This window comes from Scardinius erythrophthalmus (genome assembly GCF_964197995.2).
Source record: "Scardinius erythrophthalmus genome assembly, chromosome: 23".
NCBI classification, from domain to species: domain Eukaryota; kingdom Metazoa; phylum Chordata; class Actinopteri; order Cypriniformes; family Leuciscidae; genus Scardinius; species Scardinius erythrophthalmus.
In genome coordinates, this window is record NC_138243.1 from 3895140 (window position 1) to 3916898 (window position 21759).

Sequence of the window (21759 nt, forward strand, 5' to 3'; positions counted from 1 at the left end):
TCAATTTATATTAAATGCATTTAGCTGAGCGTTTTTTTTTTGACCTACTTGATTAGGACATAAGTAGATCTGGTAAACTTTATAATACAGTTCCTTTATTAATGAATAACTACACAGGAACAAATGAGTATGCGTTATTCACATTAATTTTGAACCTGTATATAGTAGTTCATAGTAGTTCTCTGGGAGGCATGAAAAAATAGTAGCTATTGATTAGCTAATTTCATTAAACTGAGTGCTATTACTACTAGTTCATTAATCAGTTTCTTGTTAGTTAATAGTAGTTGCTAAAATGTTAGTAATGTGTTACTCATTTGTTCCTGTGTAGTTACTCATTATTTGACGGAACAATATTCTAAAGTGTTACTGTGCATCTTTATATGAAATTGCATACTTCTTTTTTCTATTGAAATATGGTACTGACAAGCTTTTATGGTAAACTAATGTCATTTCTAGTGATACCTTTATGTCATGTATTTAAATATATTTGTAATTACACATTTGGAATGATAAAGTAGCAATTTAGTGCATTTAAAATATATAAACTTTAAATGTATCACTATAGTGAATAAAATTATAATCAAGAGAATAATTGTATTATTATATCATAATGATTTAAAATGTACTTTAAAGTTAAACCTTTAATTTCGCATTATTACAAAATAAGTGTAAGAAACAGTCATAAACACTCTCTTTAAGTACACTTGAGTAGCCTTTTATTTCATTAATGTTATATATCTGACAGAACAGATTTTTAAAAATGTACTTTTATCATTTGAAGTGCACCTTCAGTCCAGTGAAGCGCTCTAGTGTTTCACGCTGGTCGGAGTGTGACCGCTCACCGCTGCGCTGATGACGTGTTAGAGACTCAATGCCAGGCGTGACGTGCGCAGTGAACTCGTGCGCTGCCGTAGAGGTGCTCATTTAAAAATGTTGATGAGCAGAGGTTTTGCAGATGGGAAGTGCAGAGGAAGGCTGTAGGTCCAGAGTGCTCGGGGAAACACTTTGTCATCGCACTGGCTATCGACACACCGGAGTCATGCGCTTGCACATATCCAGATATTATCGCAATGTTACAGGTATGCAGGGATATTATTTGATGTTGTCTGACTTGCGATTTCTTGAAATAGTTTGACATTTACGAGGTTGCCTGAGCTGTTTTCATTTTCAAATTGTCACTTGCTTTAAACTAAATTAGTATGTTGCGTGATAGTCCATTGCTGCTTTGTGAGTTGCTGTATTTGAAACATTGAAACATTGGTGCTCATCTTTTACCTGTGTAGCCGCGTAATGAAGTCGCTGTTTGGTTGAGAAGGATTGCTCTACCTGTGCACTCACATTCTTTTTGTAGTGAAATGCGATGACCCTGCATTTACTTCAGTCTGATCAATAGCTCAAAATAGCCCGTCTCTTCTAATATTTAGCAGATGTTTTGTAAAGGTCGTTTGGATCAGACACACGTACTGTGCATGTCACGAGCTGCAGCTACAGTTCAGATGCTTTTAAGTTCTTGATCTCAGATTAGTGTTACACCTGAATAAGATCCTCTGGGGTAAACCTGCTCCTTTCTCAGTGCTCTTATGTGTTGTGTTGTGTTGTTCTGTGCAGCGGCCACCAGCACCACTCCCTCGGCCAAGACCTCCAGTCACATGACGCCCTGCAGCGAGAGCGAGAGAAAGTTCTGCGTGAACGGAGGGAAATGCTACACGCTGGAGGTCACGCCAGGAAACATCAGACACCTCTGCAGGTACATCTCACATCCGCACGTGTGTTACAGGTTCAACACTGAGACATTCAGTCTGCTAGTCACTGTCATTCTGACTGATCTTAGATGAGGTTTAATTAATGAATGACCTATTAGCTCAAACAGTGGAGCATTGCGTTTGCAACACCAAGGTTTGGTTCTCAAGGAATGTATGGAGTGATACAATGAATATCTTCAATGCAATGTTGGATAAAGTATGAAATGCATGAATGTAAATGTAAAACCATGTTGCAAGCGGAGGTTTTCTGCGTGCATGACTTACTGTCCAATCCAGTGAATAAGCACAAACCGTAGTGCTGATGTCAGGGCTCTGTTCTCATCAGTAAGCACTGCAGTCGAGAGACAGACAGCAGCGCTCCTCAGGGACTGGAGATCTCTGAGCTTTCCATCTCAGCCATCCATCTGTGGTCACGAGACCCTTAACCAACATGTGGAATTAGCGAAAGTCAAGAATGACTGTACTAGTGCTCATAACAGTGTGATCAGATATTGTGAAACTAAGATTAAAGCTGAGTGTGTGCATCATCGTGCAGCATTTGTGCTCCAGTCATGTTGAGGAGATTTAAGAAATCGGATGCACTGATTTTCTCTGCATTACGGATGCACATTAAAGGAGGCATATCTAGAGACCAGAAGATCACAGAGGATGGATTTTTTCATTGGAGACAACCACCCAGTAATCCTTGACTATCACCTAGCAACACCCTGGCAACCACCCACAACACCCCAGCATCAAAGCGACTGTTGGATGTCCGAGCATCATTCACCTTTTCTTCAAGGATGCGACATATCAAGTTGTTCTTGTTAACGTTTCTCATCACTTTTGATGAATCTGAAACAGTTTGAAATGCCTGAGGACCTGAATACCTACACAATCTCAAGTTGCGGCAAATCATAACTAATTTACATTTTAGAGAATTGGTGGCAAATTAATTTCATTTGTATGTTTTTGTACGATCTGCTTATGCCCCAGTGATGGTTATGTTCTGGGGTTTGGGTGGAACTTCATACTCCCTTTTTCTAAAAAATTCACATCATATGAATTGATATAAAACAGCCACCTCATAAACTCGTTCTGATTTCCCGTGAGAGTCCCGGGTTAGGTATACTCTCAGTAAACATCCCGATGCTGCCCACGCTGCTAAGAGCGACGTTTGGATAAATATGTGCTGCACGCTTTCCACTCAGTAACAAACAGCATCTGATCATAGTGATGTGGATATGTTTGCACCAGCTCTGCGAATTAGCACTCCAGTCACATCAAGTCTCGTTTATTTCTAATATACTTTCTATTGTTCATGTTTTCACTCGTGTCTTAATTTGAACGGAAGAAATAAACCGGAGAAGATTTCCACACCAAAGAAGGCGGAGCCTCAGGGCCACACCTACCTATTGCATCATCGCCATGGACCAATGGCATTTTGACTTGCCAGAAAGTTCAAGAAATGCCAGATTTTGTTTAAAATATCACACCAGTTCTTTTTTCCGATTTCACTTGAAGTACACCAGGGCCTGTTGAGAAAGACAGCTGCCCAGCTGTTGAGCCCCTTCAGGAGAACAGCTGGAGCTCTACGGCTGTGTGTGGGTGTGTGGCAGGGATTTGAGTGCTCTTAATGTCATCAGAGAGCAGTTGGTCAGCTGAAAGATCAAGACTGGAACAATCTCAACCCTGGACCTTCTTCTTTTTAACCATAAAATAAGTGAAATGATGACCTGACAGCAGAAGTGAATCCAGAGGGGCGGCTCATGTTTGTGAAGAGCAGAGAATATTCCCTGTTCTTGAACCGATCATGACCCATGCGTGTGTTTGTCTAGTGTTGTAGTGTAATGTTGTGTTGTGATGTGATGTGTTGTGCTGTGTTCATCCTCTCTCTAACCTAGGTGCCTTCCAGGATTCACAGGGAACCGCTGTCATACCAGAGACCCTGTGAGAGTCGTAGACCCCAAACGTATGTGCAGTCAGTGAACGCCCCCTTCACCCCCAAACACACACTCCATCGCCGCTGTTTCTGCGCTGCCTCGCCACCTCCGCCATTTAGAAAGCACTCTTTCTGTCAGAGTTTGCCAGGCCGCCCATCTGTCCCGGCGTCAGATGTGGACAGGTGCACGATGGGCTGCCAACATTTACCCCAGAGATACTCCCCACTCTTCAGAGACTAGTCATGTCTAAACTGTTAATTGGCTCTTGGAACCCAGGCGGACGTTTGCGAGACATTCAGCGAGCAACACCGGAGACACGCGTGTGTGAGGGGGACTTTTGGGTGTCAAACTCACTTCCTGTCTTCCTCTCTTTCTCTCTGTGACTTCTGTCTTTCCCTCTCAGGTGCCCCAATGAGTTTACTGGTGATCGCTGCCAAAGCTACGTAATGGCCAGCTTCTACAGTACGTCTATTTCCTCTTCCTGTCTGTGCTTGGATTGGAGCATGCTCAATCAGCGCTACCTCCTGTTGCTTTGGTTTTGTGTTCTTGACCAACGGGTAGTCAGATCAGACAGATCAGATCTTTTTTATGTTTTCCATTCCTTCTCTTTGCATGTTTAGCTTTTATTAATCTAGTTTTGTTATGTTGGATGCTAGTTAGCTGACAATAGTTTGACAAGGTTGACATCCATCAGTCTGGACACATGTTAGTAATTAGGGGAGATTGGGTTTGTCCTCATTCACATCATCTTTGACTTTTTAGGGAGTAGATGAGATGAGTGTATCAAGCTCTGTCGCAGACAACATCACACCACCTGGCTCAAGAGGTTATGAACTGACTTTACTCTCAGCTTATCAACATGTTTAGTGAGCTAGTCATCATGGATAACTAAGTCCTGTAAACCTGTGCCAAGGGTCACTCTCAAGAAATTGTTACAAGTGTCATTCTCAGTGTTGATATTGTTAACTAAAACTATTAAAAATCGTTTATGTTAATTAAAATAAAGCTAAAATAAAATGTGAATATTAGATGGAAAAATTTAAATCTGAAGAAAATTAGAAATGTTGCCTTGGCAAGTACTAAAATTAATAAAACGTCTCAGGTTACAGCTCTAATCCTGGTTCCCTGAGAAGGGGAACAAGACACTGTGTCTTGAAATGATGCTATGGGGAACGCCATTAGCATGACCGGTGTCTGAAGCATGTGTGAAAAACATGCCAATTTATTGGCTGACGACAGTCCATGATGTCACAAGCGGAGCGCTGTTAAGTATCACAGGGTGCCTGTAATACACGTCATCAACTCCTTTGTCTGAGGCAGGCCCAAGGCATGGCAATGAGATGCAGTGTCTCGTTCCTCTTCTCAGGAAACCAGGGTTACAGTCGTAACTTGAGACGTTGCTTTTCAAAGTCGAACACCGACAATTGAGTAAACCTTGAGTAAAGGTACTCTACCTAAGATCCGCTTTAGCTAGCGCTTCGTCTTTTCCTTTTAGCACTAGACCATAGTTTGTGACAGATAACAAGGAGGGAAGCCTCGCAGACGAACTTCCTCTACTTGTTAGCATTTAAAGCCAGGCCACAGTAGAGCACCCATCAAAGGGGAGCGACATCCCAACTTGAAAACCCGACAGCAGTTGGGGAGGGAGGGAAATAAAGTAGAGAAAATCTAAATGGCCCTACATATCACCAATAACCTAGCATCAACCCTTAAGGCCATCCAAAGGGGAGATAGGTCTCAGACAAGAGAAAGGCAGTCTGCTTTCTTTAGTTCATCCAGCATAAGCCAACCCCAAGGAGGACGCAGAGCCGTACATAACATACCCCAGTACACTGGGGGAGAGCAGCTCAACCCTGAATAAAATATAGGTACTTCTCCAGGACACACTATAGCTAGCGCTTTACTCTAGTGCTAACTATAGCATGCATAGATAACCAGGAGGGACGCACACAGGCAGTCTACCTCTACCTGTCAGGTTCTTGAACATGGGTCATATTAGAGAGGCCTATAAATCACCCATCACAAGGGGAGCATACATCCTTACTTCAAGACACAACAGTAGTTGGGGAGCGAGGTAAACGAGGTATAGGGAATACTGCCCTTACTCCATTCACCCTGCATTAGCCCTACAGGGGTATCTACCAAACAATACAACATAGCCAAGCATACAATTCTACTTTAGACATACGGGAGAATATAGCTGACCCTGGAAAAAAATACCTCAGGATTTCAGAGTGGAGCCAGAGAGATGCCAGAGACGATAAACCTCTGCCCACAACCACTGATCAATGCCCTTCTCACCTTGGGGTCATGTGAAGGATGTCCTCAGACATGTGCCCATCCTAACACCTAATCTGAAGTATTTTAGCTGGAAAAAGTGCTGGCATACATAAGCCATCAAACACGTGAAACATGCAACAGAGAGAGTGGTTTCAGATTTCTGTTTTCCTGTTAACCAATCCCTGCTCCATTTCTGTGCCGTTTTGGCAATGGTTGCTTTGAACTCCTCCCTTAGGAGAGGTCCATGAAAGATAATGTAGAGTCTCTACATTAGGGTAATATAGGCTCTATAGCAAGGTCTTCTATATTCAAGTCAAGTCACCTTCATTTATATAGTGCTTTTAACAATATGGACTCTTCAAAGCAGCTTTACAGTGAAAATAGGAAATTAAAGTAACAGAGATTGTTTTGGCTTTACAGCAGCTCTTGTGATAAAGGCTTATTGTCTGTTTAGCTTATTGTCTTATATAAAGACTTATTAATAAAGTTATTGTCCAGTTAAATTTAGTTTTGATTGATTCGCAGAGGAAAACGGTAGGTTAGATCATTAGATTGCTGAGCAGAACTCGTGCAAACGCTAGATTCCTGTCCGTCGGGAGAGAATCAACAAGAACAGAGCTTCTTAATCCAAGGATAACGCAAATGCATTATACTGAGTGCGTCTAGTACCCTCATGAGTCAAATGTGCTCCTACCGAGTGTTTATCCGCATGCACAAACAAGCGACTCCTGAAGACAAAACTTACTTACGGGTGCTCCGCTTGTGACGTCATGGACTGTCGTCAGCCAAGTAATTGGCTTTTGTCAGACGTGCTTCAGACACCAGTCAGGCTGATGGAAACACAGGTGCAAACTGGCTTAAGACATGCTTTTTTGGGTGTTAAATAATGGCACAAATACCAGTACATTGACTACAGCAAACATTTAGATACTCTCCTCCCATAAATATTGCATCTGAAAGGGAAGCGCCTACAAATGCATATGCAATCAGCTCCAAAAGTAATTGTCCAGGCCTTTTCATTTATTTTTCATCTTGACAAGTCCTGACAGAAGTTTTTTCAACCCCATAAGAGCGTTAGTAAATCTGAGAATCTTCTCTGAGAATGACTCTTCTTAAACTATTGACGTGACCTACAGGACCACAGAAATAACCACAATTCCCTTAATTAACATGCTTAAAGGGATAGCTCCCTTTTTTTAGAATTATCCCATGATTTACTCACCCTCAAGCCATCCTAGGTGTACTGTATATGACTATCGTTTTTCAGACAAATACAAATATCATTGCTCTTTCCAGCTTTATAATGGCAGTGAATGGCGGTCCTGATTTTGAAGTCCAAAAAAGTGCATCCATCCATCATAAAAGTAGTCCATACGGCTCCAGGGGGTTAATGAAGGCCTTCTGAAGCAAAGCCATGGGTTTTTGTAAGGAAAATATCCATATTTAAAACTTTAAAAACTAAAATAGCTAGTTTCTGGCAGATCGCTGTACGCATTAATTTAAGGCAAAAGAGTAACCCCTGTTTTAAATATTCATAATTTTCTTACAAACACCCATGGCTTTGCTTTAGAGGGCCTTTTTTAACCCCTGGAGACCTTAAAAACCTCCATTTACTGCCATTATAGAGCTTGGAAGAGCCAGGATATTTTTAGTATAACTCTGATTGTGTTTGTCTAAAAGAAGAAAGTCACATATACCTAGGATGACTTGAGGGCGAGTAAATCATGGGGTGATTTTCATTTTTGGGTGAACTATCTCTTTAAGACACACAGAGCCGTGTAATAAGAGCTGAGACCCATCAATGATCACAGTGAAACTTGCTCAAAAGAGAGTTCCGTCTATTGTATTGAACTGGACATCCATATCGTACGATTGGGTGATATTCATTATCATTTCTACATTTCAAATAGGACAGTGAGCAGACAGAAAATCTCCATTGATCAACTAAAGTGCTAAAATAGCTACTGCACATTTACTGGAGATCTGCAATGACAATCAATTCTCAGCTATTAATAATATTTGCTAATGTGTCCTTCAGAGAATGACCTTCATCAGTACAGATGCTCTGGTTCAGTGCCAGTGGTTTTATCACGACACGCCGCCCGCAGGAAAGATCAGGGCTATCAGTTTATGAGCAAATCATCGGGCCTCTAACAACACGTCATTATTAGGTCAAACAATTGATATTATTTTAATTGGTGATTTAACCTTGTAATGACACTCCAACTTTATGTCTGTAGTGCCATTTTATGCATTCTGAAATAACAGGATTATATTTCTGCAAACCTACTCTTAATGTATAGAGTAGGAGATCACGTTCTGCCAGTGTCTCTCAAACTTTGACGGGCTCAGGGATCAGTCCAACAAGCAACAGCTTCCGACCGTCAGATAGTTTAGGTGACCGAGAGATGCATGTGTTTAACAGCATGTTTAACAAGTGCTGGTGTAATCACATGAATTAACTGAGTCTGACTCTGTCTGTAGTGAAATGTGTCGAGGATCAGTGTCTATAATGACGTGAGCGCAGTGACGTCTGCATGTGCATGTCTTGTGTCATAATGATGACCAACCATAAGTGTCTGTATATAGAGATGTACATCACTATATACGTGTGATAAACCATCCATATATCTCTTAATGATTTCTAAAAGCATTAAATGATGCATTGTCATGGTGGGTTTAAAGTCAAACAGAATAGGTTTGAATCATTTCTGCTGTCAAATATGTATCTGTGTATGTGTGTAATGTTCCATGCAATATATACATGCTGAGAAGACTTCAGGTATATGGTGTTTTTGGAGGTGTTTGAGGTGGAGCTGATCTGCGTGTCTGTGTGCAGTCAGTCAGAGTTGACATCACCGCTCAACTGTTTTTTGTTTGTTTGTGTTTTGCTTTCTTTTCATCACCTTGTCTGCCTTGGCAGAACATCTTGGGATTGAATTTATGGGTATGAATCGTTCTTTCCTCCTAGTTTGCAGATTCGTAGGTCTAGAAGCTTGAGCCTGTTTCCTTCAACTTCAGCTGGTTTCCTTTTGCTCATGAAGGGATCAAACAGCCATAACAGATGATTGGAGATTGATATCATAATTCTTTATTATATTAATTTGCTTAGAGCCACTCTGCAGGTTTCTAGGGTTTTAGACAAGAAAGTGGATATCCACTCCGAAGCATGTGACGTGCGGGGGGGCATTAGCCTGCATGCTAGGAAGGATGTTGTTAATAATTCATCAAGACCTCTGATATCTTCCATTCAAGGCAGATATGAAAAGCTCTCTCACACACACTCACACACACACACACACACACACACACAGAGAGAGAGAGAGAGAGAGACAGCTAAATTTCACACACAGTTCAGCGGTGCAGGGGAGAAGCCGTACTGCAGTAGTTATGCTGTGTTTAGATCCCTTCAGCTTTGCTTTGCCCTCCATTCATGCATCCCTCTATCTTCAGCATGACATCTCATTCCTCACTTTCTTCTTGGTTTTCTCCTCCCTTTTCTACTTCTCATCAGTGTTTTATCAATGTCTGTACATAGTGATTGCCGTTGTGTTGTGTGCATCAAGAATGTGTTTGCTATACACTAAAAACAGCGATTCAAGATAGAAGTTTCTAAATCAAACGAGTGGTAGCGTTTGCTCACAGGCTTCAATACGCTTTGTGTGACGGGAACCTACAGTATTCTGTGCCTTTAAGACCCCATGAAGAAATTGAAAATTTGAAAGCAGATAAAATGGGATAAAAATATTGATGACATCATCGTGCACTCAGGGGCGTACACAGTTTTGTGTCCAGTCAAAATTGATTAGCTGTGTTTAATTAGGGTTGGTGCTAAAACCTGCAGCAAAGTGGCCCTTCAGGATCAGGACTGGACACCCCTGCCCTAATAAAAAAAAAAGAAAAAGAAAAAGCTGTGGTTGCCAGAACTGGTAAAGGGAAAGCTACAAGATTACCCAAAATGCATCACATGTAGCTTTTCCTCAAGCTGATGTAAATAAAGGAAGGTGCACAGTCATACACACAAATACAACACCATCATGACACTATAATGATGCAATAAACATTTAACGATATAACATAACATAACATAACATAACATAAAACACTAATGTACATAACTGATGAGAATAAAATAAGACAAAATGGGAATGATAACAGTATTTTACTGTAAAATAGTAACAGTTTTTCATGTCATGTAAACTAAAGGGGAGGAGTCCGTTTCTGAGGAGCACTCAAGCTTCCTTCAAATTGCGCATCAACAAAGGAAAGGAAAATATGCTCGTCAAAATTTTCATGGGGTCTTTAGCATGAAATAACAGACACATTTCCCAGCCAACCAGTTTGTGAGTCTGTGAGTTTGTGCTGCTACCAGTTCATGACTTTTTATTAAAGCCTTTAGCATTCCATATCTATTGACCATTCACAAAAATATACATTAAAATAGTTGCTGAAGGCTTCAATAAATCCAGTCTGTCACTGTTGTGATCTAAACCTCATAATGAAATGAGTGAAATGCATGAGTGTCGAGTGTTGCAGGCATCCCAGAGGCCTCAGGCCCGGCCGGGATTGCATTTCATGTCATTTGTGACGACATGATGATTTTCTGAACTGACCTTGAATTAGCCTGTCCTGTTGTCCCTCCCCTCTCAGCAAAACTACATCCTGAGATCAATAAACCCTGTCTAATTAAAGCATCAGCGGCACGGGAAACATACATGTGTGCTAGCTTATGTTCTTACTTGGAAATCTGTTGAAATAACATTGTTATTATAGAATAATGATTCCAAGTAAGAATATGACTGAGATGTAATGTGTGTGTGTGTGTGTGTGTGTGTTCAAGCTTGAAAAGCAGTCTGTCCTCTCTTCCAGAAGCTGAGGAGCTCTATCAGAAACGCGTTTTGACTATAACAGGCATCTGCATCGCTCTTCTAGTTGTTGGCATCATGTGTGTGGTGGCTTACTGCAAAACAAAGTAATTCACTTTTTGAAACGTCTGTTTGTACTAAGTTACTTTGTACACTTAGTTTGTACTAATGTTTTACTCAAAAACTAAAATGAGCCATATTAATTATTGTTTAGATATCTGATCTCCTAAAGTCTAAGAGCTGTTCTTTTTCCTTTTTACATTTTTTTGCGCGCGTAGAAAACAGAGGAAAAAGCTGCATGACCGCTTGCGGCAAAGTTTGCGAGAGCGAAACGCTGCGGCCAAAGGCGCCCAGCCACCCCAGCCTCCACCCGAACACCTGCAGCTGGTCAATGTGAGTGTTGTCACTGGATCTCAATCATCACGCTGACATGATAAAACCATGCTGCAATGGCACCAGAGGCCAAGATTTTAAAATCCTGTGCACTGCAGTTTGAAACATTAGTTAAAAACACAGCGCCCCCTTTTTTGGGATTTTAGATTATACATTCTCAGAAAAATTTTGCCATTTATGTTAATGCTGTCAGTATTAAAGGAGTAGTTCACTTCAGAATTAAAATTTCCTGATGATTTACTCTCCCCCACGCCATCCAAGATGTTCATGTCTTTCTTTCTTCAGTCAAAAAGAAATGAAGGTTTTTGAGGAAAACATTCCAGGATGTTTCTCCATATAGTGACTTCAATGGGGTCCAAGGGTTGAAGGTCCAAATGTGAGTTTCAGTGCAGCTTCAAAGTCTCGACACGATCCAGCCGAGGAATAAGAGTCTTATCTAGACAAACCATCCGCCATTAAAAAAAACATTTATATACTTTTTAACAACAAATACTCGTCTTGCACTAGTTGTGATCACGTTGAAAGGTCATGCGTGTTCCGGTTAAAAAATCTTAATTCTGAAGTGAACTAATCCTTTAAGATTAATGGTCAACAAGTATTGTACCAATCGACTAAAAGCTAATTAAATTTTTTATATGTGTTTAAACAGTTAAAGTTGATCAAGTGTACAGTATCATACACTACAAGAAAAACAGTGATAGACCAATCAACTTTTGTCTGATTTCAGCATTACATGCCGAAAAATCCCGTCCCTCCTCACGTTCATGTGACAGACAGAGAAGCGGAAACATCTCTGTCCGCCACCGAGTTCACGTCATCAACACATGTGTCCAGCGCCGTCACTCGCTCCTCCAGCCTGAGGTACAGTACAGTCCCATAATCACACATCACACACACACACACACACACACACACGATCACCGGTGATGAGAAACTGTCCAAATGAAATGTGAGACAAATCAAGTCATATTTATTTGTATAGCACTTTTCTCAGTCCATATTGTTTGAAAGCAGCTTCGCAGGAAGTTATATTGTTATATTATAGTTATACTGATAGTCATATTAGAGTGCAACAGCAAAGCTTCCTGACATAAAAGCCCATTGATTTAGTATTTCACAGACTATCCATTAGCTCCTGAGGTTGTTGACATCTATGGAAGCCACAAGTTAAAAAAGAAGTGACTTTCTATTCAAGTACCACACTACCCATAATCCTGAACTGAGATCCAGAGAAATTGTTATCAGGCAGGTTAAAAAATAACAATAATTGCCAGCTAGTGATAACTACATAACTTTAAACAGTGCCTGTTAAATATCTAGCTAGCTAAGTAATGTTAGTTAGTATTGGATGTTGGATGACCGCAGAGGTGTTTTCAGATGTGACATTAAACCTCAGACTGACTTGATTATGTCTTTAATTCAAGGTAAATCAAGGTTTGCGTTCTCGAGCCCCAGGCACTGTTGTTGTGCGGATGAGCGGGCCGGAGCGCATTAACGGTTTCCTGTTAGAGCGGTGTCGTGGAAGCGGCCCTAACACGACCTATTAGTGATCTCCGATCATTAATAACTAATGATCTTTGCAACGGAAGTGAATCAATCAAAGCTAACTTTAGCTGGACAATAACTTTATTCTAGAGCTGCTGTAGTCAAGTCAAGTCAAGTCATCTTCATTTATATAGCGCTTTTAACAATGTAGATTGTCTCAAAGCAGCTTTACAGAGATAAGCGTATAATTTAAGGTAACAGAGATTGTTTCGGCTTTACAGCAGAGTTAAGTTATTTGCCATCTAAAGTTAGTTTTGATTGATTTGCTTCCGTCGCAATGATCATTTGTTATTAAATTAGGGGCCGCTAAGACGACACCATTCTCTCTACACAGACTTTAAACGCGAACCTGTGAGAAACGCTGATGGCGTTCACATGCGCATTTAGAATGGGTTCTATAGTTATGTGCGTTAGAATATACGCAGGTTTGGAATTCCCTACAAGCCAAGCCTAAACAAAGTACTTGTCTTTCCTTATAAATTTTGATAAAGAATTTTATTTTATTTTGTTGCTTTGGGGTAGGACCGCGAGACGAATTTTCCCGACAACGCCTTATCTGTATAAGCTGATAAGCTGATGCTGTAAAGCCAGAAATTAATGTAATTTCCTATTATCACTGTAAAGCTGCTTTGAAACGAGCTATATTGTTAAAAGCGCTATATAAATGAAGGTGACTTGACTTGACTTTAATATATATTGCTTTATGGAATGAGAAAGTTCATTAATTCCCTCATAAGTACAAATTCTACCTTTGTCATTTTTCGATTTTCAAGCATCACAGAACTGGTCAGAAAATTTTTAATTCAATGTTTTGTTTTGTTTTTCAAAGAAAGCTTTGAAATATGCTATGGCATAGCATATCATTTTATAATCTTCACTGATAAACATTCATAAGAACACGTGCCTAGATGATGTGAATGATGAGCGTGTTCTCCTTTGGTCTCTCACAGCTGGAGTAATGGGAAAGCAGGCAGCGTGGTTTCTGACGCTCATGCAGTCCCGGTAAAGACCTCGCAGGAGAGCAGCCGGCACGGGACGCCCGGTCCCAGAGGGCGTCTGAACGCCACCGGAGGCGTCCATCAGCTCAACGATTACCTGTCGAGCTGCGGAGACACCCAGGCGTCCTGCAGAGACTCCCCCTACAGCGACAGGTACAACCCCTTCAGCCTGAAGTAGAGCTCTGCACGCCAGGGGTGGGTAACTCGCCCCATGTTTTTCAATCGGCTTCATTTGGAAGAAAATTAATTGATGGGACCCTGTGTGGGCTCTATAAGCACCCATGACTGTGAAGATTGTAAGATAAAGACATGAACACGCCAAAGCAAACAGGCACTGCATTGCAACACGCTACAATGAACGCTTCAATGCAATGAAATGTTCAGCTCCGCTCCCATTCTCCTGGATTCTCGCCCACTCGTGTTTCGTGTGATATTTTCTCCTGCTTCTGCCTGTAACTCTGCCCGTAAACGCCCGCAGGTAGAGGTGTGAGCAGATTTACAGCCCATTTCTCGTGAAATTCTGTCTGGCTCTGCGGCAATAGTCTATTTTATACAATTCTCCCAAACACACAACGCTTCAGATCTTGCTTTGTTGCATTTGTCACAGCAGGCAAAAGAAAGATGCTTTGCCTTATAACCTCGCACCTGCTAACCGTTTATTAATGACACTAATAACATTCTGTGCCATACAAACATAAAATACTGAACATTTAAGTAACTTTTATTTTATCTTGAGATATTTGATATTTTTATATTTTGTAGGATCCCCTGAATCACTTCTTTCTCCCACTTCAAAATCTTCCCTCCCCCACTCAGCAATTCAGGTTTTGTCCCACTGCAGACCTGTAGCCCTTCCATACATCTCTTGTTTGTGTTCATCTCAAGGGACAGTGCATGTGACCGAATGTTTGACCGAACTGCAGCCTGTTTTTGTTTGTTGCTGTTTTTGTCCATATGAACTTGTGGCGCGTCCATCCGCGCTCACGGTCACTGAGGCATACTTTAAAAGGCTTGTGCTCTTAACTGTGCAAAAAATGGAGCAGAACATGAGAAACTAAGTAGACTCTGAAGGGATAGTCCACCCAAAAATGAAAATTCTACAACAACAACATTTATTTATAAAGCACATTTAAACACAATATAGATTGGTCCAAAGTACTGTACATAGTGCAAAGCAGGTCTACACTATAATAATAATAATAATAATAATAATAATAATTTTAATAATAATTACAGGTTTCCAAAAGCTAAAGAATAAAAATGAGTTTTAAGAGTAGATTTAAAAATGTCCAATGACGGAGCAGACCTCACATGATAGGGGAGACCATTCCAAAGCTTGGGCCGGGCCAGAGAAAAGGCCGATCACCCTTTGATTTGTAGCGACACCGTGACACATTTAAGAGCAAGTGATTGGAAGATCTAAGTGCCCTAGCAGGACAGTATGGCACAATAAGATCACTAATGTACCTTGGTGCACGGCCAGACAACGCCTCATATACAAACACAGGGATCTTAAAATCAACTCTGAATTTAATGTGAAGCCAGTGAAGGGATGCTAAAACAAGGGAAATATGATCCCTCTTTTTAGTCAAAAGTCCTGCAGCCGCATTTTGAACAACTTGCAATCGAGATTGAGGGAGACCAGAATAAAGAGAGCTGCAATAATCTAATCGTGATGTTACAAGTGCATGAATCGCAACTTCTAAATCTTTGCTTGAAAGAAGGTTCTTCAACTTTGCAATAGATCTTAAATGGAAAAAGCTTCCTCCAGTAAAAGCACTAATTTGTTCATCAAAGAATAGTGAAGAGTCAAAGATCACTCTAAGGTTTTTGATTTGTTTGCGTACATTTGTTGAGAGAGGACATAACTGGGCTTCCAGAGCAGGAGAGGAACACATTTACACATTCCAATAACACATCAAATGAAGCAGTGGTGTCAAGCCTTACTGGAATGTAAAACTCAGAATCATCAGCATAACAGTGATATGAAATGTTGTATTAATGAAAAATGAGGGCCAAGGGGAGCATATAAAGGGAAAACAATAAAGGTCCCAAAATGGATCCCTGGGGCACACCAAACATACAAAACATGCACAGATGACGAGGAACAATTTCCTAAATTTACAGAAAAAGTCCTTTTTTCGAGGTAGGAAACAAACCATTGTAATACAGTTCCCTTGACACCTACAATACATTCTAGCCGTTCAAGAAGAATGTTGTGGTCAATGGTATCAAATGCAGCGCTCAGGTCCAACAAAACCAGCACAACACAAGAGCCTGAATCCAGAGCAAGCCAGATATCATTTGTAACCCTCAACAGAGCTGACTCAGCGCTATGCAATGATCTAAAACCAGATTGGAACATGTCCACAATATTAAAATAATCCAAATAAGACTGGAGATGTGAGAAAGCTACTTTCTCTAAAAGCTTAGAGATGAAAGGCAGTTTAGAGATTGGCCGATAGTTACTGCACATTTCTGGATCAAGCTGAGGTTTTTTCAACATAGGTTGCACAATTACATGTTTAAAACTAGCTGGAACAACACCTTTGGCTAAAGAGCTGTTTATGATAGCGGTTACCATAGGACTAATAGTAGAAAAAACATCCTTAAAAAGACGAGCCGGGATAATATCTAACTTAGAACCAGAACACTTCATAGTAGAGATTACATCAGCTAACTGAGTTGGAGAGACAGGTGGAAAGTTAGACAGACAACTCATAGGACAAGGCAGTTGCAAGTGACATGGTTCTGATGAAACAATCGAGCTTCTAATATCATTCATTTTTTGAGTGAAATGTTTTTTTTAAATTCACAAAGCTCTGAAGAGGCCTCAGATAAAATATTTGTAGTCGGGTTTAGAAGAGATTCAATTGTGTCAAACAGGACTTTTGGCCGTTTCGCGTTGTCAGAAATTAATTGAGAAAAGAAATTAGATTTTGCCTTCTTTACTGCCGTTTGATAGTTGAACAGACTTGATTTTCTGTCTTCTGATGAACACAAAAGAAGACATGCTAACGAATGTCAGTAAGCAGACAGTTGATGGACCCCATTGACTTCCATAGTATTTTTTTCCGTGGTATGGAAGTCAATGGGGTCCATCAACTGTCTGCTTACTAACATTCTTTAGCATGTCTTCATTTGTGTTCATCAGAAGACAGAAACCCATACAGGTTTAGAACAATTCGAGGGCGAGTCCCTTTAAGTCTTAGCAATGTAGCTATCTTTGTTTCAAAAGAGCAGCTGTTGTTGAACCACTATACATTTTGAGTGGCTTGTAGCTCGGTACAGTTTCACAGCAGCTTCTCCTACACAATTGCTGTGTCTCATTTCGAAGGCTGCGCCCTCCTTAGGCCACATACGTCATCTAGGATGCCTCATTTCAGGAAAGTACGCATTACATTCCAAACTCAGAAAAGAAACGACAGTAATTAATAAATGCAACCTCCAGAGGACGAGCCTTTGAAGCGAGACACAGCGCAGAATCAGCTGATGGAGAGGCAGTAGTTATGACATGTGCTGTAAAGCGAGTGTGTGTGTGTGTGTTCCTCCACAGGTATGTTTCGGCTATAACTACCCCGGCCCGTGTGTCCCCCGTGGGTCTCCTCTCTCCAGCGACGCCCTCCGAGACGTCGGCTCCTCTCTCCAGCCTGGCGACCCCTGTCCCGTCCAGTCCCTCGGGAGAGGAAGAGCGCCCCCTGCTGTTCCTGCGGGACAAACCCAGCGCACACCAGAGCCAGACGGGCCAGAACCTGCGCCACTCGGCCCACTACAACCACGGGCTGGATCTGCCCAGTCCTGTGCACACGGAGGAGCAGGAGAGTTCGTCACAGCGGTTCACAAGCACAGGTGCCCCTTCCTCCCCGTCCCACAGCCCCGGGACCAGGACTCAGACGGCACCCGAGCCCGAACCCGAGCCCAGCAGCAGTCCCTCAGAGAGCAGCGGCTCAGAGAGCGAGACCGAGGACGAGGACACGCCGTTTCTCGGCTCCCAGAACCCTGTGGTGTCCGGCGGGCTGGTTCTGGACGGGCTGGAGGGCAGCAGAACTAACCCTAACCCTGCGCTGCTCCTCTCGCCCAAACACGACCTGCAGAGCAGACTCACGGCCCGCATGGCCAAACAAGACCCCATCGCCGTGTGAGACATGCAAAGAAGAAGAAAATCACCACTAAACCTTTATTTTCTATAATTAAGTATTGCGAAAAGAAAAACTTCAACTTTTATTTTAGTGATGTTAGTGAAACAAAGACTTTTATAATGTGTGCAACGTGTTTGTGTCATGGAAAAAAAAGTGCCATTCACATGTAGCTGAGGTCACAGTATTTCAATGGCAGAAAAAATATAATCAACGGTGCCTTTTAATTTCAGTTGGGAAAAAGAAGACCTGCATTATGACACTGGGCCATATATTCACGACTCGGCGGCAACAAAACACATTCTCTGTGACTGAAAGAAAAGAAGAAAAAAAAATCCACCAGCACTCCATGTCTGAATTCTTGCTATCCGATGTAAGTGTGTAAAAGTGCATCATGGTCTTTTCAGTCCCGATCTTGGTCCGTTTTGTACGTCTCTGTTATTTAACACGGCTGATTCAGATCAGCAGCTCCATGACCTGAACTGTGTCAGATGAGAGAGACGTCCAGAGCGGGCTTGAAAACCTGATTTAACCTGACTTGTTTTATTTACATTGATACTTATTTCTGCATTTTGATTTAAAATATCAATGCGAGGCTGCTGCAAACTGAAAACAAGACAATTCAAAAGCTATAGAATTAAGAAAAAAATGCAAAAAAACCCCCCAAAAAAATTCACAGGAAGCAAATCATGTACGATCGGCTGTTAATCAAACATAATCATTCAATATCACGGTTGTCATGTACAGCAGACATTAGTTCTATGAGACTTTAGATTTGATTACTGATTCACGACTGAATATATGGCTTACTTTGTCCATCATGCTCATTGGCTTCTTTTACAATGCATTGTGGGAAAGTTATAGCACCACTTTTATGATACTGACACCGACATTTTTATTCCTATAGTTTATTTTATTAGTTATTGTCCAGATCACTTTTTTACATTTGTCCATTGCTATCCATGTAGAACGTTACATTATATTCAAAGTGTTCCTTTATGTCTCATCATGTTTATGTGTATATGTGTGATCATTTAAAGAACAAATCACCTGTTGTACAGTATTTTGTTATGTTTGCGTCACCAGATTAATACAGTAACTTATGTATTCACAAGATTTTACTGAAAATAGCCTCTAATAGTCTATCCAGCTTGCTGAACAGAAGAACTGGTCACACAGACAACACCTTTAACCTAGAGCTCACTATCAAGCTTGTGTGAAGGCCTTTTCCCCTACGCTTCCTCTTCCATCAAATGTGGCCCATTTTATTGTATTTATTTTCTTTATTTATTTGTTATTTATTTATTTATTATCTGGGCCTTATGGAATCTAGCATCTATAAATCTATATTTTAATAGCATTGACAATAGGAGATATTTGCAATCTTTGGGTACATCAACAAAACCTTATTTTTAATGTGTTTTTTCTCCTCATCACTCCATAATATATTTGTGTGTTGTTTTGCCATTTAGGCCTAGACTCTGTTATTCAACATTCTGTCGTTCAAAAAAAAGAAAAGAAAAAAACAATAAATGTTCACCATGACAAATATCCATGAAACTGATTGTACAATAAAAATGAGCTAAACTGCTTCTGGGACACTTGAGAACAGCCTTCTTTCTGTTGCTTCTAACGCAAGCCTTTATGTAACTCTTCCGACCATTTTGAGCTGTTTGATGTTGGATGCGACACAGATGGCGGCTTTAAAGGTGATCTTTGATCTTCCATCATTGTACATATTTTTGTTTTCCGAAATGGCTGTTCATTTACTTTTTGGATGAAATTAGTCGTGTGATCTCTAAACGATCAGTGTTCCAGCATAGCAGATTTTGGCTTGATTGCCAATGAAGATAAATGAAGAACAGATGCTCTCCACAGAGACAAATAAAGTGTTTCTGAACGCTGCATGAGGACAAACACAGGCATGCCTGGCACAACACATGCAAAACAAGCACGGTCAAACATGACCACCAAAATGTTCAGTTTCATTTGCTCTTGTGTGAACAACTCTATAAAATGTCTGGCCGCTATGTATGATAGCTTTATGTGTTGGGTCTCCTTATTTATTGCAATGCAATGTCTTATTCTCCAAACAAGTTGTAAGCTGCTCAAAGGAGGTAAAGCTGTTAGCATTTGATGGCAATCTTAACTCCGATTAGCTTTTCCTCCGCATGGATGTATCTGGTCCACAGACCTGTATGGCCGAATGCCATGAAGTTTGGATTATGCTGGAGCAGGTATCAGTTCTGCTAGTGACAATTTTAGGGGTTTTCTTTAAACTCATTACTTAAAATTTTAATCTCAGAAATTTGGGTCAGATGATGCCGTTCAAAAGTTATTTAAAGTTATTCTGACGCACCAAACTGTCAGGAAGTGAAGACATCATGCTTCGGCATATTGACATAAAGTTTGGTACGTGTCGTCACAATACCCTGAGCTTACTGGATTTGGTGACAATGCCACCGATTGGTAATATGAAGACTAGGAACTGGAGCAAAATCATAGAGTTGGCATGGCTGTGTCTGAAATCGGCCCTACAAACTGAAAACAAGACAATTCAAAAGCTATAGAATTAAGAAAAAAATGCAAAAAAAACAACAACAAAAATTCACAGGAAGCAAATCATGTACGATCGGCTGTTAATCAAACATAATCATTCAATATCACGGTTGTCATGTACAGCAGACATTAGTTCTATGAGACTTTAGATTTGATTACTGATTCACGACTGAATATATGGCTTACTTATACGGCCCTACACCCTTAAACAGGGCAATGTTTGAGGGGACAGACATCTCATTCAATCCCACAATAACGAGTGTACAACTGATGTACACTCAACGACTAGAAAACACAATGCACTGTGAGAGTCGCACGCACAGCTGAATCGTCCATCCATCCGTTTTCCAATCCGCTGGTCCAATGTGGGTACAGCGTAATATCATACAGAAATAAAGCATACTCCTTTTTTAATTGTTTAATTAAGATTTATAAATGCTAGTTTCCGTGACAGAGTTCAAGATAAATTTCACGGGATTATCAAACAGCACAAACCAAAAGCAGCAGCTCTTCCGGCACTCATGAATTCACTCACTCGTTTTCATTCACTCGTCAAGTGGACTATATTAGTGGAGTAATGTAGGGAACAGTGAATGAGGGCGGTTTCAGACACAGTCCAGCAGTGCTCAAACTCTTCCTAATCAAACACACCTGAATCCACTCATCAGCTCACTAGCCAAGACCAGAAGTATATGAGTCAGATAAGGGAGACATCCAATTGTGCAGTGTTGGTGCCTCAGGGAACAGGGCTGGGAAACACTGGCGGAGACGTACGTTTCAGTTAGTCTCTAATAGCCTACTAATACAAATGGATAGCACTACACTAATGTGCTTGGCCTCACCATCTAAATGTAGATTTCAATCCTGCTCTTTATACATTTAATACTTTCAATAAGTTTGTTTATGTTGCTGTTTTCACGCACAAGTACGATTAAAATGTCATATTTCCAAGCAAATGCCTACATTAGTTGTAGAGCACAGATAACTGCCCAGCTTACAAATTTAGGTTATATAAACGTTGAGGGAACAGTGTTTTGAAATGTTTCTAAAATGTTCTTGTGGTGATTAGAATGATATTTAAAGGTTACTTACCAGACCATTTCTTGAATCATTCTACTAACTGTAAGTTCACCGTTATGTAACGTTACTTGAACTAAGAATGTTAAAAAAGTCAGAATCCTCCAAACATTCCCCCAGGAACATTGCTTCTACTCTCCCATCATTCTCCACACCAGCGATGCTCGCTTGACCTCCGCTGCATGTCTCTGAACCGTGGTGGACACTGGAGGACCTGAAGG

The 21759-nt window shown here is 40.9% G+C and overlaps 1 protein-coding gene across 4 annotated transcripts in view; it reads left to right on the plus strand.

Moving 5' to 3' along the window:
• nrg1 (neuregulin 1) overlaps positions 1-18216 on the plus strand; it is a 102273-nt gene extending 84057 nt beyond the window's left edge. For 2 of the 4 annotated variants that reach the window (XM_081354184.1, XM_081354187.1), the window contains exons 4-10: positions 1609-1747; positions 3647-3714; positions 10835-10937; positions 11109-11223; positions 11951-12084; positions 13719-13919; positions 17323-18216. In XM_081354184.1, coding sequence (XP_081210310.1) covers positions 1609-1747; positions 3647-3714; positions 10835-10937; positions 11109-11223; positions 11951-12084; positions 13719-13919; positions 17323-17908 — 1346 coding nt within the window. In that variant the 3' untranslated portion in view covers positions 17909-18216. Of the gene's footprint in view, positions 1-1608; positions 1748-3646; positions 3715-4088; positions 4148-8888; positions 8913-10834; positions 10938-11108; positions 11224-11950; positions 12085-13718; positions 13920-17322 lie in introns of all 4 variants that reach the window. The other 2 variants (XM_081354185.1, XM_081354186.1) reach the window with 2 other exon arrangements.
• The last annotated feature ends 3543 nt before the right edge of the window (positions 18217-21759 follow it).